This window comes from Suncus etruscus, chromosome 15 (genome assembly GCF_024139225.1).
Source record: "Suncus etruscus isolate mSunEtr1 chromosome 15, mSunEtr1.pri.cur, whole genome shotgun sequence".
Lineage (NCBI taxonomy): Eukaryota > Metazoa > Chordata > Mammalia > Eulipotyphla > Soricidae > Suncus > Suncus etruscus.
The window spans coordinates 50,387,206-50,403,702 of NC_064862.1; the positions used below are offsets into that span (position 1 = coordinate 50,387,206).

The 16,497-nt window shown below is 44.5% G+C and overlaps 1 protein-coding gene across 3 annotated transcripts in view; it reads right to left on the minus strand.

The window, feature by feature from the left end:
• Window positions 1–16,497, minus strand: part of KAT6B (lysine acetyltransferase 6B) — a 184,317-nt gene that overhangs the window by 50,695 nt on the left and 117,125 nt on the right. The window contains exons 3-7 of one of the 3 annotated variants that reach the window (XM_049789068.1): window positions 9,171–9,286; window positions 8,871–8,952; window positions 6,079–6,211; window positions 2,377–3,362; window positions 1,200–1,321 (exon numbers count right to left, since the gene is read on the minus strand). In XM_049789068.1, coding sequence (XP_049645025.1) covers window positions 1,200–1,321; window positions 2,377–3,362; window positions 6,079–6,211; window positions 8,871–8,952; window positions 9,171–9,286 — 1,439 coding nt within the window. The remainder of the gene's footprint in view (window positions 1–1,199; window positions 1,322–2,376; window positions 3,363–6,078; window positions 6,212–8,870; window positions 8,953–9,170; window positions 9,287–16,497) is intronic. The other 2 variants (XM_049789069.1, XM_049789070.1) reach the window with 2 other exon arrangements.

The following is a 16,497-nucleotide window of genomic DNA, read 5'->3' on the forward strand; positions in this document are numbered from 1 at the left end:
AAGGTGTCAGCAACGGGATTTCTTCTGAGAACTATGTTTATTGGTGATTGTCCTTCCATGGTAATTTTACCTTGTCCTCTTCCTTTGTATCATTGTTCTCATAATTAAAAATAAAAAAATAATAATAATAAAAAAAGAACACAACCAGGGTTGGCAAAGACACATGGTCAATGAACACGTGTCTGGCATTTGTGAAGCCCTGGGCTTCCTTTACCATAGAAGAAGGAAGGGAGGGAGGGAAGGAGAGAGGGAGGAAAAGAGGAACAAAGGGAGTGAGGGAATGAAACAAAGAGAAAGAACACAGACAAGATGACAAAGTTCATGCTTTGAAGCCGAAGTGATAGCACAGCTGCTTGCATGTAGCCTACCTGGGTTTAATCCCTGGCATGCCATATGGTGCTCTGAGCCTGCCAGGAGCAATTTCTGAGTGCAAAGCCAGTAGTAACCCCTGGGCACAGCTGGATGTGCCCCCCCCACCCCCAATAGGGTCAGCTGCATGCAAGGCAAATGCCCTACCTCTGTGCTATCTCTCCAGCCTCAACCATACAGAATCTTTTTTTTTTTTTGGCCACACCCGGTGACGCTCAGGGGTTACTCCTGGCTATGCGCTAAGAAATTGTTCCTGGCTTGGGGAACTATATGGGATACCAGAGGACTGAACCACAGTCTGTCCTAGGCTAGTGCATGCAAGGCAGACGTCTTATCGCTTGTGCCACCACTCCGGCCCCAACCATACAGAATTTATTTTTTTTGGGTCACACCGGCAGCGCTCAGGGGTTATTCCTGGCTCCACGCTCAGAAATCACTCCTGGCAGGCTCCGGGGACCATATGGGATGCCGGATTCAAACCAATGACGCCTTACCTTCATTCTAACTCTCCGGCCCCAACCATACAGAATCTTTATTTTTTTTTTTTTGGTTTTTGGGCCACACCCAGCAGTGCTCAGGGGTTACTCCTGGCTATCTGCTCAGAAATAGCTCCTGACAGGCACGGGGGACCATGTGGGACACTGGGATTCAAACCAATCACCTTAGGTCCTGGATCGGCTGCTTGCAAGGCAAACGCCACTGTGCTATCTCTCCGGGCCCAACCATACAGAATCTTAAGGATCCACAATAACACCAGTTAACTTCATAACAGCCATCTATGTACATCACATATTAATTTCGTAACTCTGAGGTGATACCCCGGGCCTTACCTCCCAAGAAAGTTCCTGGGCCTGTTTAAAAACGTCCAGATCCTCTTCGGTTACGATATCCTTGTTTCCAATCACATTTAAATCTGTACTTTCTTGTTTGATGCTTATTTTGATTTCAGTATCTGTCATTTAAAACCAGCAGAAACTGTACTCACTGATTTGAAACATGAGTTAATGCTGTAGCTCACTGACATAGCTCCGACTAGCATGATGGGTAAACAGGGACCATTTTCTTTTCCAGCCAGTTTTTAAGATTAAATCCGGCTCGCTGACCCAGCAGCACCCTTCCCTTATGGTACCATTATTTTGATGTGCACTACCGTGGTCGTTTTCTAGTTCTGATAAATGAGGGAGACAGTAAGAACAATACAAGGCAAAAATCCAGTTATTTTAACCCCAAATTAGAAGTGATAGCAAGGTCTAGTTTAAGAATTCGCAGAATCAGTTTTTTGAGATCATTAAAAACAATCTAACCGCTTTGTCCAAATGGCACGCATTTTGTTTTGAGATTTCTTTTGGTTTTTATTAAGGGTTAGCATGTGCTGGGCCAAATTGTAAAACAAAATGATGAAATCAGGTCTTTTTTTTTCCCCCTTTTGGATTTCTCCCCTAAAAGTGAATACACACACGGATTCTCACATCCAAAAGAAAAAAGAAAAACTTAAAAAGCACACTTTACAGAATCACAGATCAGGCTTTGTCAAGAAGGAAGCAAAATGGATGTTGTCATGAGAGCAATGGAGCAGAGGGGAGCAGACCGCCCGTCGGAAGCACCGACGCACACCGTGGGCCTGGGATCGAGCATGGCAGAAGTGCGACAGTGGCTACTCATGCGGGACTAGGAAGCCATTAAGCAATGCTATAAAGGCATCTGGTGGGGGGGGGGGGCCAAGGGTGGCTCCTAATGTCACTACAGATGGAAATAAATAATAAGAGGCAGAAGAGTATTAGTTGGGGGGAAAATAAACGACAATTTGAGGGGAGGTTTTAGTGAGCATTAGAAAAAGGTCCAAGTTTGGCTGCTTCTGTATGAAAGTGAAGTGAGGAGAGAGAGCGCCAAGGCCTAGGTGACACACAGGAACTGATTTGTTTATCTCTATCTGGGGTTTTCAAGGGGGGGTGGGAGGAGAAAAGGGACAGGACGCAGGTTTGGTTGGAGCGTTGACCTTTTGCTTACCATCATCCTGATCAGGTTTAATCCTTCCGTCTGTCAAGCTCCCCTTCCCGGGTGAGGGGGTCCCCACCTGAGGGGTCACTTTACATTTTAATCTGTCTAGCAGCCTGTGCTTTTTAAGGAAAGTCGAGCGCTTGAAGTGAGCGATGGCCTTAAAGATACGGCCTCGGGCCAGGCCCCAGGAGGAGGAGTGGGAGAGCAACCGGCTCCTAATCTCTCTCTTGCCCAAGAAATGGGCTTTGGATTTGGATTTGGCTTTGGCTTTGGCCTTGGCCATGGCCGGTAACTCCCTTCTTGGTCGCCTGCGCTGGGCCGGGGCGTAGGTGGGCTGGCCCTTTTGCCGGGACTGGCCCTGAGTGGTATAGATATGGGAGAGTCCATCAAAGAGAGCCTTGAGCTGGCTGTTACTGGTCAGGCCACTAAGGGAGGGCGCGCTGGACTGGCTGGACGAGCTCTGGGGAGAGGTAGAAGAGGTGGAGGCGCTGGACCTTTGCGAACTGGGGCTCTGAGCGGAGACGGGGGCGGGCAGTGGGGGTGCAGAAGGCGGAGGTTTTAGCTTGTGTGTGGTGCCTGTGGCCTGGGACACATGAGGAGGGTATGAAGGTCTCCGAGAGACCTTGGTCCGGGGACGGTAGTGCTTGGAAAAGTCTATTATTTCACCGCGAGACCTGCGGCCATCGGGCGATGGCGTGAAAAACTTAGTAAGGCCGTCAATGAGCCCTTTGGTTTTCTTGTTAACTTTAAGTGTGGAGGCAGAAATGTAGGTGGAGGAGGAGGAGGAGGAGGAGGAGGTGGTGGAGGTGGAGGTGGTGGTTTTGGTGGCGGCACCAGGCCGAGGGGGGTCTGTAACAGCCAATCTGCTGCTCGAGTCCTTGCCAGATGCAGCATGACCAGATGAAGGTGTGGTACAGACTTTAGTCTTTTGACCCCTACCAGGTGACCCCCTTCCTGTGAATGCATTCATGGATCCTTCATCACTGGTTACAGACCTAGGCAAAAATTTAGAGAATAGTATCAGCATTGAGGAAGAGGTACTGGAGATAAATATTATAGCAACTTGATTCACTTGCTGTGCTTATACTTAAGAAATGAAACTGCAACCTTCAAAACTCGTGTGTATGTGTGTGTGTGTGTTTGTATGTGTATGCATGCATGCCCGCTTAGCTGCCTTTCTTTTGAAAATGGGCACCCTATGTGCTCCCAGGGCTCTTCCAAATGGTACTAGAAGAATTGACAGGATCTACTCTACCTACAGAACAGAGCATGTGAAAAGCCTAGAACAGCTCACGCTTTCATTGGAATCCAATAGAAATGTTATTCTTGCTCTTTGTATCAATTCACAAGCAATTAGTTTCCTGAAAAGCCATTTTTTTTAAAAAAGGAAATAGTTACTAAGTAGGAGTAAGTGGGTAAGGAGGAAAAAAAGGTAGCATATATAATCTCCTAGTTAGTTAGAAACAATTTTACTTCAATTTGAAAACTTTTAGATAAATAGAATTGGGAATAAATTAGAACTTAAAAGAAAAAAACTAAGGGACCAGAATGGTAGTCTACCAGGGAGAGCACCTGCCTTGCAAACAGCTGTCCCAGGCTCTATCCCCGGTATCCCAAATGGTCCCCTGTGTATCACTAGGAGTGATTCTTTGAGTGCAGAGCCAGGAGTAATCCCTGAACACTGTCAAATGTGGCCCAAAATTTCCCCTGCAAAAACATTAAAAGAAACCCTCTTCCTCTCATTAGTTTATGCTCCAAATAGAATAGACAGTAATACTCTCTAAGAAGAGGAGAAAATTAACTCCAGCATCAAATATTGCTGAAAAAAAAAAGGGGGGGGGGGAGAACAATGACCAAAACAAACAAAAATCCCCTAAATAAATGATTCAGGAAAAACTGGAGCAGGTCAGACATGCCAAGGAGAGTCTGGCAGAGAAGCACCTCATATACCACATGTTCCACTGCTACACTTTTGGCCACTAGAAGCAAGCTGGGCCCTATGGCAGTGTGGGAACAAGTTTCCAGGCCCAGGTACTGCCCACCTCCCCATTTTGCAGCCAACTTTTGCAAAACAAAAATGAGCATCCGATTCTGACAGTGTTGGAGCACAAGGATGCAAGTTAAAAAGGATCTGTTTGCAGCTAGAGGCTGAATGGGAAGAAAAGAAGGCCTGAGAAGGATGGTATTGACTCACTACAATAGCCTTAGTGACAAAGGGCAGAACTTGTTCCAGCTGTGCTCTGTGCATGGTTCCAGAAGATCTTGGGACCTTGCTCTAGGGACCTTCCAACACCAGGCGCTTGGCCTGACCACCAATGGATACCCCAAAGGTCACAGTGACAGTTCCCAACAAAGCAACTCAACTTGACCAAAAATGTTTCAGCTCAGAAACCGACATTCTGGACCATATCTAAATTGATTGCTCAGAAAATATAATATGCTTATAATGCGTGTAAGAGGAAAGCTCCTTGGACTGTTTTAAACATTCCTAAGCTCAAAGGACAATTTTGGACAAACAAAAAGTTAGGATTGGTGCCAGATGCAATTTTCAGCTGTGTCCTCTGTCTAGAAAGTTTATATCCTAATTTGATTTTTTAATTGGGCCCCAAGGATACAGGCCCATTTTGAGAACAATGCTTACACAGGAGCACAGGATCAGTGCAAAAAAAATATAAAATCTCTACTTCATGTGGTGCTAATGTAAAAGATGTTATTCATTACTGTTTTGCGTTTGCCTCGAGAAATTAGCAAAAATTCCATTTCCAAATGCCCATGAGTGAGAAGGTTTTCATAATGTTTCAGAGAAAGAAGCATGTCCTTTACTCCTTTGGACCATAAAGGTGTGGGAGGACTGTTCGAGAGCATGTTTTTATAAAGTGGGTTACTTCAGATAAAGTAAGTGGTAAACAAGGGGGAGCCTAGGGTTTTACATGGCATATGCAGAGTCAGTATCCATTCACATATGCCAGTTCACTGACTTCTCGTGGGTAAAACTGTGTTAATGCTTATAGTTCAATCTAGGCACAGGCTTTAAATGACATATTTATGTCACTTCTTCGTTCTTCTCTACTTCTCTAAACTTAAGTATACTGAGCTTGACAACGATTTGGCAGGAAAGTAGAGGAAAAAGGGTTTTCCCAGCAGATCCAAAGGCTACTGACCCAAAAATCTAGTATATTTGCACATGTGTCTAGCTTTAGGGGAAGACTCGGGTATGTGAGCTGAGATTTCTTTGAGAATTCATATTTTAGAAAAGGGAACCTAAAAAAGTTGTGAGGCTAAATGAGTGCCAGAAAAGAATTTTTCTACACTGTTACCTTCAATGACAAAACCAATTCAATGCAGACAGGGATAAATGCCTCTTGTTTATGAAATTCCATTAAAATATTTATCTAATTAAGTTCTTATAATGCTTAGCGAGTAACAAATTAGGCTGAGTTTTGTTTCCAAGTCTTGTGTAGGCTTCCATCCTGTTGCATTGAAAAATGCCAGTATCATAGATACTGCCAATAGAAAACACCAAAATGCCAATTGTAATTAAAAAATATTATCCTCAAAAATTTGTTTTCCACAGCTTATGCAAAATGACTTCATCCCCTTAAATTTATTAAAAATAATGCTTAAAAGTATAATAGTCTCTAAGGGAATTACAATCAACCTAGAGCTTTCAAGCACCATGAAAAAGATTCTTTCTTTAAGATCTCAACCTACAACAATCGTTGCTTTAATTTATTTTTCGGCCGTCCAATGGGTTTTGCATATCGTCGTTTTATTTGTGCGGCTTTCTCCTGAAGTAGTTTTCTTCCCTTTTTCTTTGGTCTGCAGACTTGGCAAATCCACATCCCTGAATTAATATATATATGAAAAAGATATTTTAATGTTGTATTTTAGGAGAGAGACGACATATCACTGGCAGTGCCAACACACTGCCCAAGGATGCAACAGTGTCCCCAAGGTGGGAACTTGGAGCTGCCTTTGTTCTTCTCCTGGGGGTGGGGGGCACCAAAGGTCACCACTCCCAGTAAAACTGCAGGGAAGCAGGGAAGTGGTGGGGGTATCCCTGTGAGAACACAACACCTCCCACCGTGTTGCCAAGCCTCCCTCCAATACAGAAAGGGCAAACCCCAAGGGCAAACCCCAGTCTGGCAGGTATTGGTTATCTTTGAATTTGAAGACTTTGGAGTTGGAGGTGGAGGAGAGAAAGAGGGGACTGGGCCACACCTAGCAATGCTCAGGGGTTACTCCTGGCTCTGAGCTCAGGAATCACTCCTGGCAGTGTTCAGGGGTGATATAGGATGCCAAGGATAGAACCAAGGTCAGTCGTGTGTAAGGCAAGTGACTAACCCACTGTGCTTTTGCTCTAATCCCCCGAAGAAAACATTTTCTTTTTTTTTTTTTTTTTTTTCGAAGAAAACATTTTCAAGTCCATTAGTCTTGGGGGAACCCCCCTTGGGAGTAGGTTGGGGGGACTCTTTGTTTTAACATCTCATTCCGGGTATGTTTAATTTTCTTTTTTAAATGATGGGCACAAATTCTACATTTTTAAGTTAAAAAATCATTTCAGAGCTACAAAGCTAAGGTAATTCTAACTATGCAACTGGCATAGGGATGTACGTCATGGGTAAGAACCAAAAGATCACAACCACCAAGACATATGAAAAAGTCCAGTAGATAAAAAAGGCCAAAGTTCAAACAGGGGACAGGGTGAAGTGATTCAGTAAGTGGTGATAGAACCGAAAGGTGTCTATCTGGAAAAGAACTACTTCCTCAGCTTTATAAAAATAAATCATAGACAGAGGCATGTTATGACATAATTACATAAATACTGGGGGAACACACACGTGAGTATTTATATATTATCTAAGTGTGGCTGACATTTAAAAGACTAAACCCATAAAAGATTTATGGAGACCTTTTGCAAATCAGGAAGAAAAATGTAAAAATCCCAATAGAAAATTATTTAATGGGTTAAAAACAAACAAAAAAACAGTCTCTTTATAAGTATAGGCAATCATAGTATTAAACATAAAAAATAAAGTCAATTTATTAACCTCATTCATTATTTTTTCCTATTTACTGAATTTTGTTTAAAATCTCCTATCACACTACATTTTATATGATCACAGACTGAAAGGTGGATCCTTTTTTTTGGGAAGGGGTAAAGCTGTTCAAATAAAGAAACAATCGTGTCTTAACCTCATAGCTAGTGATGGGTGCTTTGGTGATATCTGATAATATGGGGACACAGGTATTCTTACATGCTGATGGCTGTTCAGAAACCATGTACACAGGCCTTAAATCTACCGGTTCTTCCTCTAGGACCTGACCCTGAGGAAGTAACTGTGGATAGGAAATCTTGGACACGTTGGTAATGCGCACCACAGGGTCAAATAAATGATGGTATGCTCAGGCACAGGGCAGTCAAGTCTCAGCAGGTACCACCCAGGAACAATCTAGACGAGCGAAGCAAGCTGTGATGTCAGACAATGGGAGTGAGACAGCAGCAGCTTAGAGCATGCATGTTCCACCTCAGCCATTATGGAGAGCCACTGACATGCACAGACGTGACCCAGGCACAGGTCTGTGAGCCCCATTATGCACCATTGGTCTCCATAGACAGTATATACACGGTCATCACCAACCACATTAAAAAAACATTAAATGCTTAATAAAATAGAATCATAAATGACAGGGCATCTGTTGCAAAGAGGAGGGAATCGATACGGCAATGAACACGTGTACAGAATCATCCCATTTCTTCTTAAAGAGGATATGCGAGGACAAGGAAGGACTTTCTAATTGTTCATCTTTCTTTTAGGCAATCTGCATTTAAAAAATAAAAACAACCTTCCACAGTGTCTAAGCTTTGCAATAAGAAGGTCAAGTTGGTCACTATTTGCTTGTTCGTTTTTGGCCCATACCTCAGTGGGGCTCAGGGTTATTCTTGGCTCTGGGTCCTCAGCAAGCAGAGCAGGCAATTAGTCTGTTGAGCTATCTCTCTGGCCCAGAAGACCAACTTATGTGTCTTCCACGAATTTTATATCACTTATTTTTCTAAGAGGATGACACCAAAGCAGGGGTCAGCTAACATCCGATAGGGAGGGAAAGTCACTTTCCACACGGATATACCCAGGCCTGATGGTTCAGATGCTCAAAACATCAACTATTGGGCCAGTGAATGAGGGTGCTTTCCATCACACAACTCTTCACCATGGACACTAAGAAAAACAGGTCATTTCTTCCCCCTGAACTGTGTTGAGGAAGAGGAGTTGTGGCTCCATACTTTCAACACACAAAACCATGCCTTTCCTCAATGCCCTGTATCTGAATTAGAGTCCTCAGTCTGTAGTTCAACCCCCCACCCCAATCTACATGCTTTGACGCTCCTATACAAAAGGTCGGAAGAATGAGGAGGACAGGTGAAACGACGAGGGAACCCCAGAACCGTCAGGCATGTGTGTGTGTATGATGAAACTTATTTTAAATATGCTTGAAAAGTTCACCTTTTGGCATTCTGGAAAGTGGGGGATCACAGCACTCCATGTGGAATCCTCTATCACAGGAGTCACAAAAAAGCATATTATCCTGTAATATAACACAGTAGAGAATTGAGAATGTGACCGACTGCAAAGACTACCACTTGCTAAGGTCCCCAGTTAACCAACAATTGAATAAATGTGAGGGGTATCGCGATCCCGGCTGACATCTGACAACACGTATATTTAAAACTTTACTAAGAAAGCAGCAACAGTTGATAAGAGAGTAAAGTGACTATTGTCCAGAGGTGGCTGAAATGTACTCACTGCATTTTTGCCTTGGATCCTACAGGCGCTGCATGTCTTACACTCGATGCACTGCCATCGTAAGGCCTTTACGTTTGTTGTTAATTCAGGACAGAATTTCAAACAGGATGGGTGTCCTATAAGAATAAAAGGCAAATTGCTGTATGGAACTGGTGACTTTGTTTTGAATTTCCCTTTCCCTGATAGTTCCTGATTGTATGATGGTAACAACACACACACACACACACACATACACACACACACACACACACACACACACACACACACACACACACACACACACACACACACCTACCTTAAGAACTTGAACAGCATGACTTGAGTATGGTTTCCTAAAAATTTGGGGGATTTTTATCACTTTCAATCTTTTTTTTTGGGGGGGGACATACCCAGCTGTGCTCAGGGGTCACTCCTGGCTCTACGCTCAGAAATCTAAGGCAGACCCTGTGGACCACATGGGATGCCAGGATTCGAACCACCGTCCTTCTGCAAGCAAGGCAAATACCCTACCTCCATGCTATCTCTTTGGCCCCTCACTTCCAATCTTTGAGAATATGAAAAGGAAATTTAAGTTCAAGGGGCCGGGCGGTGGCGCTGGAGGTAAGGTGCCTGCCTTGCCTGCGCTAGCCTAGGACGGACCGCAGTTCGATCCCCCGGCGTCCCATATGGTCCCCCAAGAAGCCAGGAGCAACTTCTGAGCGCATAGCCAGGAGTAACTCCTGAGCGTCACAGGGTGTGGCCCAAAAAACAAAAAACAAAAAAAAAAAAAAAAAAGAAAGAAATTTAAGTTCAGATATGGGTCTCATTCCTGTGCTTACTGGTTAAATCTCTGGTCCACAGCATTTTAGTGTTTGGGCCATATTCAGTGGTTCTTAGTGATATTCTTGGCTTTCTGTGCTCAGAGATCACTGCTGGCAGTTCTTGTGGCTTTCTCCTGGCTCTGCACTTAGAAATCACTCCTGGTGGTGCTCAGGGCACCACATGGGATGCTGGGGATCAAACGTGGGTCGGCTCCATACAAGGTAAGAGCCACTCACTGTCCTATCTCTCCTATTCCATGGGGGTGGTGGTGGTGGTGGTGGTGGTGATTTCCCTCTTCTCTAATGGATTTAAAAAAAACCTCATGACTTAAAAATAGGGGGTGGTGGTGGTGGTGGTGATTTCCCTCTTCTCTAATGGATTTAAAAAAACCTCATGACTTAAAAATAGGGAGCCGGAGAGATGAACACAATGAGTAGGTTATCTAACCTGCACGCAGCTAATCTAGACCATCCCATATGGTCTCCTGAGCCTACCAAGAGTGTGTTCTGAGCTCAGAGAAAGGAGGAATCCTTGAGTGACACCGGGTATGGCCCCCCCCCAAAACAAGCAAAAAAGCCCCCAGCAATTTAAATTCCACCCTTTAAAATGGGTCCCAATAGAGGACAAGTAGACCACTGGCTTCTCTTTTTATTACTTCCTGTAAGACATAGATCACTAGCACTTAAGACCTCAATTTCATGTGCTAAACTTTTCTTTATATTTAAAGTCTGTTTTTTACTTTATTGCTTAATAAGTAGGAACTTAGGTAATTCACACATGATAGCGTACTGATAATTCACAGATATCCTATGAAAAATACTTCTTTGTAATTATATACATATATTTTAAATTAATACATTTCAGTCACTTTTAAGGAATGTTTTTTCCCTTTCACTGCCTTTTCTCCCTTTAAGTAATATATCTCAGCTACTTTCATTTCTGTTCCCTAATCAGACTCTCAGGTCTCCAGCCTGTCTTGCCTTTTGCAGCAATCACACCTTTATTTAGCTCAAGAGAACTGGCCACAGAGATTCCTTCCGGACTAAATTTCTAGGATTCTGTAAAGGGTGCTAAGGAATAAAGAAACATTTCCATTTTATTTTCTCATGGCCAACTTTAAAATAACACAAAAGACTGTAACTGAGGGGCCAGAGAGATAGCATGGAGGTAGGGCATTTGCCTTGCATGCAGAAGGATGGTGGTTTGAATCCTGGCATCCCATATGGTTCCCTGAGCCTGCCAGGAGCGATTTCTGAGCGTAGAGCCAGGAGTAACCCCTGAGCGAAGCCAAGTGTGACCCAAAAACAACAACAAAAAGACTGTAACTGAGACTTGATACAATTTCTATACAATCTAATGCTGTGATCAGATCAAGGAAACTCTGCTCTTGATAATCCAATCCTTTACCTCCCACCCACCATTCTAGCAGCTCCCTCTAACATTCCTGATCTCTGCTGATAAGATTCTCATGGTAGTTTGTCTCCCTGGAGTTTGTTGCAGTGCTGTCTATTTGTCAACTAATGTGTAGTTAGTCATTCATTCCTTCATTCTCATGACAAAAACATATCAAGTACTAATAGTCTGTGATAGTTTCATCTGGCAAAACCAGAAGGCTAGTATTGAAACTTAAGTACTAATGAGATCCACAGACTAGTAGAAATAAGTTTTGAAGATATACTGTATGGGTCTGAGGATAAGGAGGAAGAGGAGAAAGACATAGTAAACAGAATAATGCGCGCCCTTACCCTGGGGGTCTAAAGCTTATTATCAGTAACCTATAAAACTATTGGATGACATTGCAAAGGGAACAGGTGCGGGTTATTATCATAGAATATATTAAGTATTACCAAACTACTCACAGGTACATCAAGTACACACTACTTTCTAGCAGGCTTAGTAGACTGAAACAAAGAAAAGGGAAGGAAGAGAGGCTCAAAGTACGAGAAGGTACCTTTCCCTCCCAACAGCTCAACTTTAGTCAGCTTTAAAATGCAGGAAGAGGGCCAAAAGCCAAGGAATGTGGATGGTCTCTAGAAGTTAAGGAGAGCATTAGAATACAAGGGGCTTAGTCCACACTGTCTGCAACAATGAGGGAGCAAACAGATCCTCCATTCTAGATGCTTCCTAGATGACCTTTACCCTGCTGATAGCTGGACTGTTTCATTTATTTATCTATTTTTATTTGGAGGGCACACCCAGTGGCACTCAGGGGTTAATTCTGGCACTGTGCTCAGAAATTAATCATGGCCAGCTCTGGGGACCCTATGGGATGCCGGGGATAGAGCCTAGGTTGGCTGCATACAAGGTAAATGCCCTTCCCACTGTGCTTTTGGTCTGACCCGATAGCTGGATCTTAATGCAAGAACCCAAGTCAGGCTTTTCATGTCTAGGACAGAGAAGCAATAAATATGTAATTTTGGGGGCCAGAACCCTAGTACATGGGGAGGGCTTTTGCTTTGCAAGCAGCTGACCCAGGTTGGATCCCTGACATCCCAGAGCATCCACTGGACATCTCCAGGAGTGATTCCTGAGTGCAGGGCCAGAAGTAAGTCCTGAGCATCTTTGGTAGTGGCCCCAACATCTAAATAAATAAATCTGTATAGTTTATAAGCTATTAGATAAGCTTTTAAATAAGTGGAGATTTGTTATAAAAATATTGAAAATGAATCAGGCTTAAACACCAGACTCCTTGGACTGATTATGAATCCTATGAGACAGAAGAGAGGTTTAAACCTGGTTAAAATGTCTGAGCAGGCCAGACAGACATCAAACCAGAGTTTGGGGGGATTGTGTGATGATGGGGGTGGGTAGTGATATGGGAAATCTCACAGGAGGCTAGAGGAAGATTTTTCTAAATAAAGACCCAACAAATAAACAGAATTAGATGAACCAGAAGAGGGAGAAAAGGACATGCTCCATTCGAGGAAAGGGGTCAGCTGAGTAGTAAACAGCACAGGAAGGGACAATCACACACACACAGGCTCAATAGCAGAATTCCTGGGCTATCTTCAAGAATCACAGTTTTTTCAATGAGCAATGGCTGTCACTGATCTCAACTTTATTTGGGGTTGGGATGACAGTACTCAAGTAAAGTCTGGGCTCTGTGCTTGGATCCTGGCAGTGCTGGGAGACCAGATGTAGTGGCAGGGATTTGAATTGGGGTCAGTTACTTGCAAGGTAAGTGTCTGACCTCCTGGACTGCTTGTTTCTCAGTCCAAATACCTATAATTTTTTTTCCAAATAACTATGATTTTATAAAGCAACTTGGACTGCTGTATAAAAGCTAGCTGAAGGGAAAGAATCAAAGTAAGAGTTAGGGATACTGTAATGTTGGGTCTGACCGCACTGCTGGAGTTGTTAGGACACATTTCTGAAGTAGAATAAATGCACTGATGGGACTGAGAAGTAGTACAGCAGTAGGGTGTTTGCTTTGCACACGGCTGGCCCAGGACAAACCCTGGTTCAATTCTCGGCATCCCATATGGTTCCCTGAGCCTGGCAGGAGCGATTTCTGAGTGCAGAGCCAGGAGTAACCCCTGAATGCCACTGGGTGTGACCCCCGACCCCCCCAAAAAAGAAGAAATGCACTGCTGGTGCTTCCTGGGCTCAAGAGAACAGTAGAGAGGGCTCTGTGTGACGATACTGCGCATCGTTTGCTAAGTGGGTCACCTTCAGGGGAGAAAAAGGGCACCATTCGCTGGCATTTCTTCATTCCAATTGTTGTTTTGGAGTGAGGGGAACAGTGCAGGGTTGATAAGTGTTTGGGATATTACCTAGCAGGGGTCTTCAAACTATGGCCCGCGGGCCACATATAGTATTTGTTCCTGTTTTGTTTCTTCACTTTAAAATAAGATAGATGCTGTGTGCAGAGGAATTTGTTCATAGTTTTTGTTTTTACTATAGTCTGGCCCGCCAACGATCTGAGGGACAGTAAACTGGCCCCTGTTTAAAAAGTTTGAGGACCACTGAAAGGAGATGGGGGAATGTGAAGGAAGGCTGTGTGCCGAAAGGTAAGGGGAGAGTCATGCAACAGGTAGATAGACATACAGGGCCAAGGACAGAGCCTGAAGAAACACTCAGGGAGTAGGGAGAGACCACAGAGCTAACAAAAGCTGAGGGAAATGATGAGAAAACACATCAAATACACTATCACAGAAGCTGCAGGGAAAGGACCGTTCAAGAAAAAGGGCCCACAATGGGTCCTTGGAATACCTGTAATTCTTTGTGTGGTTGGAGAGACACTAGTTAGATTTTAGCAAAGACTGAGAAGTGACCATTAGACTTTGCTACGTGGATGTCACTGGGGCCAAAAGAACTTTAGCCAAGTCCAGGCTGAAAGCAAGGTTTCTGGCCTAGTTTTTCTAGTTTCCTTCTCAACCTAGTAATTCTTTTTTTTTTTTTTGGGTCACACCCGGCGGTGCTCAGGGGTTACTCCTGGCTATCTGCTCAGAAATAGCTCCTGGCAGGCACGGGGGACCATATGGGACACCGGGATTCGAACCAACCACCTTTGGTCCTGGATTGGCTGCTTGCAAGGCAAACACCGCTGTGCTATCTCTCCGGGCCCTCAACCTAGTAATTCTATCTCTGTCCAGTCAGTGTGAGATTAGATGATGAACCAACCCATCCGGGGGCAGCTTCTCATTTTGACTGGAGAAGGGGCCACAGGACAGCAGGGAGGGTGCAAGCCTGACAGAAGGCTGTTCCTTGCACCCCAGAGATTTCCTGAGATATGGCAAGTTTGAGCCCTGAGCACCACGGAAGATAGGAAGGAAGGAAGGGAGGGAGGGAGGGAGGGAGGGAGGGAGGGAGGGAGGGAGGGAGGGAGGGAGGGAGGGAGGGAGGGAAAGGAAGGAGGGAAGAGGAAAAAGAGGAAGGGAAGGAAGGGAAAAGGAAGTAAAGAAGAAGAGACTGAGGGAGAAAGGGAGGGAAGGAGGGAAGGAAGGTAGAAGGTAGGCTCCAGTACAGGAGCCAAGGCACTTGCATTATATTCAGCTGAACCCAGTTTGATCCCCAGTACCCTATATGCTCCCCTGAGCACAGAGTCAGGAATAAGCCCTGAGCAACCAAGCTGAGGCCCCCAACAGACTTTAGTAGTCTCCTGCACCTACCAGCTCATAGGGGAACCGAACAAAGGCTGGCAGGGTTGCATTCAGAAAAAGACCAGGAGAGGCATCAGATTTGCAAGAGATGGGATGGTGGGAAGTGCAGTGCCCTTCCTGTCCAAAGGGGCTTTTCCAGGCCTCACTCCCGCTTCATCCCAGCAGCCTCTGCCTTCTCCCTCTGCAACAGGCCTCCCCTTCAGATGAGGCTGTGATTCTCAACCTCACACTTAGTTTCGATCTGCTAATATGGAAGCACACATACGCTCATACATGACTCGGCTGTAAGTAAGGCTTACCCACCCAGCAATCTCAACAGCAGACACGAGATTTCGTCTGGTATAATATCTAAAACTTATGTGAAGCTAATTAAAGATAATTGGGTCTTAATGAGGCACAGCAAACAGAACAGTGTTCCTTTTTAAGGGAGGCTGATCCATGAAAGTCAAGTCAGCACCCCTTCTTGGCTCAGCACTGCTTTCTGTGGACCCAACAACAGAAGGACCCAAGAGACACCCCTCCCCCCCACATTTGCACCAGTGCGAAGAGTGAGCCTTCATGTCATGCTATGGATAATCCTCCTACCTTTCTCGCCCTCAGTCCATACAACAGTTAAGTACACATGGTGCACACACCGGACCCCACATTCTACAGCTAAAGAAAAAGAGGCACAGCCCCCCACCAGCAGTGAAGAAAATGGGAACATCTTTGGATATTGTGCAGGGTGCCTCTCACCTTACCTTGGTATTACTTGCCAACTCTAAGTGTCTATTAAAATATTGTTTAGTTTAAAATAATAAAAAAAATAAAAAAAATAATTAATAAAAAAAATATTGTTTAGTGGGGCCAAAGTGGTGGCACTAGCGGTAGGGCGTTTGCCTTGCACGCGCTGACCTAGGTCAAACCTGGGTTCGATCCCCCTGTGTCCCATATGGTCCTCCAAACGAGGAGCGATTTTGAGCACATGGCCAGGAGTAAGCCCTGAGCATCACCGGGGGTGGCCCAAAAACAATCAAAAATATTTAGCAGGAAAAAACAGAGAAGTTTAAAAGAAAAGATTGCCTACCCCCTACCTCCATTGAGAGAGAGAGAGAGAGAGAGAGAGAGAGAGAGAGAGAGAGAGAGAGAGAGAGAGAGAGAGAGAGAGAGAGAGAGAGAGGGGTATTTGTTCATACAAACAGATGTGTGTGTGTATATGTGTGTGTTCATACAAACAGATCCACAGACCCGCAGACAGGCTGCTGATAGGAACTCCCTTCAGAAGGGTCCTCCTTCTGGGCTATGTCTAGAGTCCCTTATCCTGGGTGCAGGTAGTCAGGAACATCTTTCATTAGGGATTCCTTTGGTCACCAGTCTCAACTCAATCCTGAAACCACGGAATTGGGAATTCCTGTCAGGTCAATGAAGGCCGAGCACACAGTCAT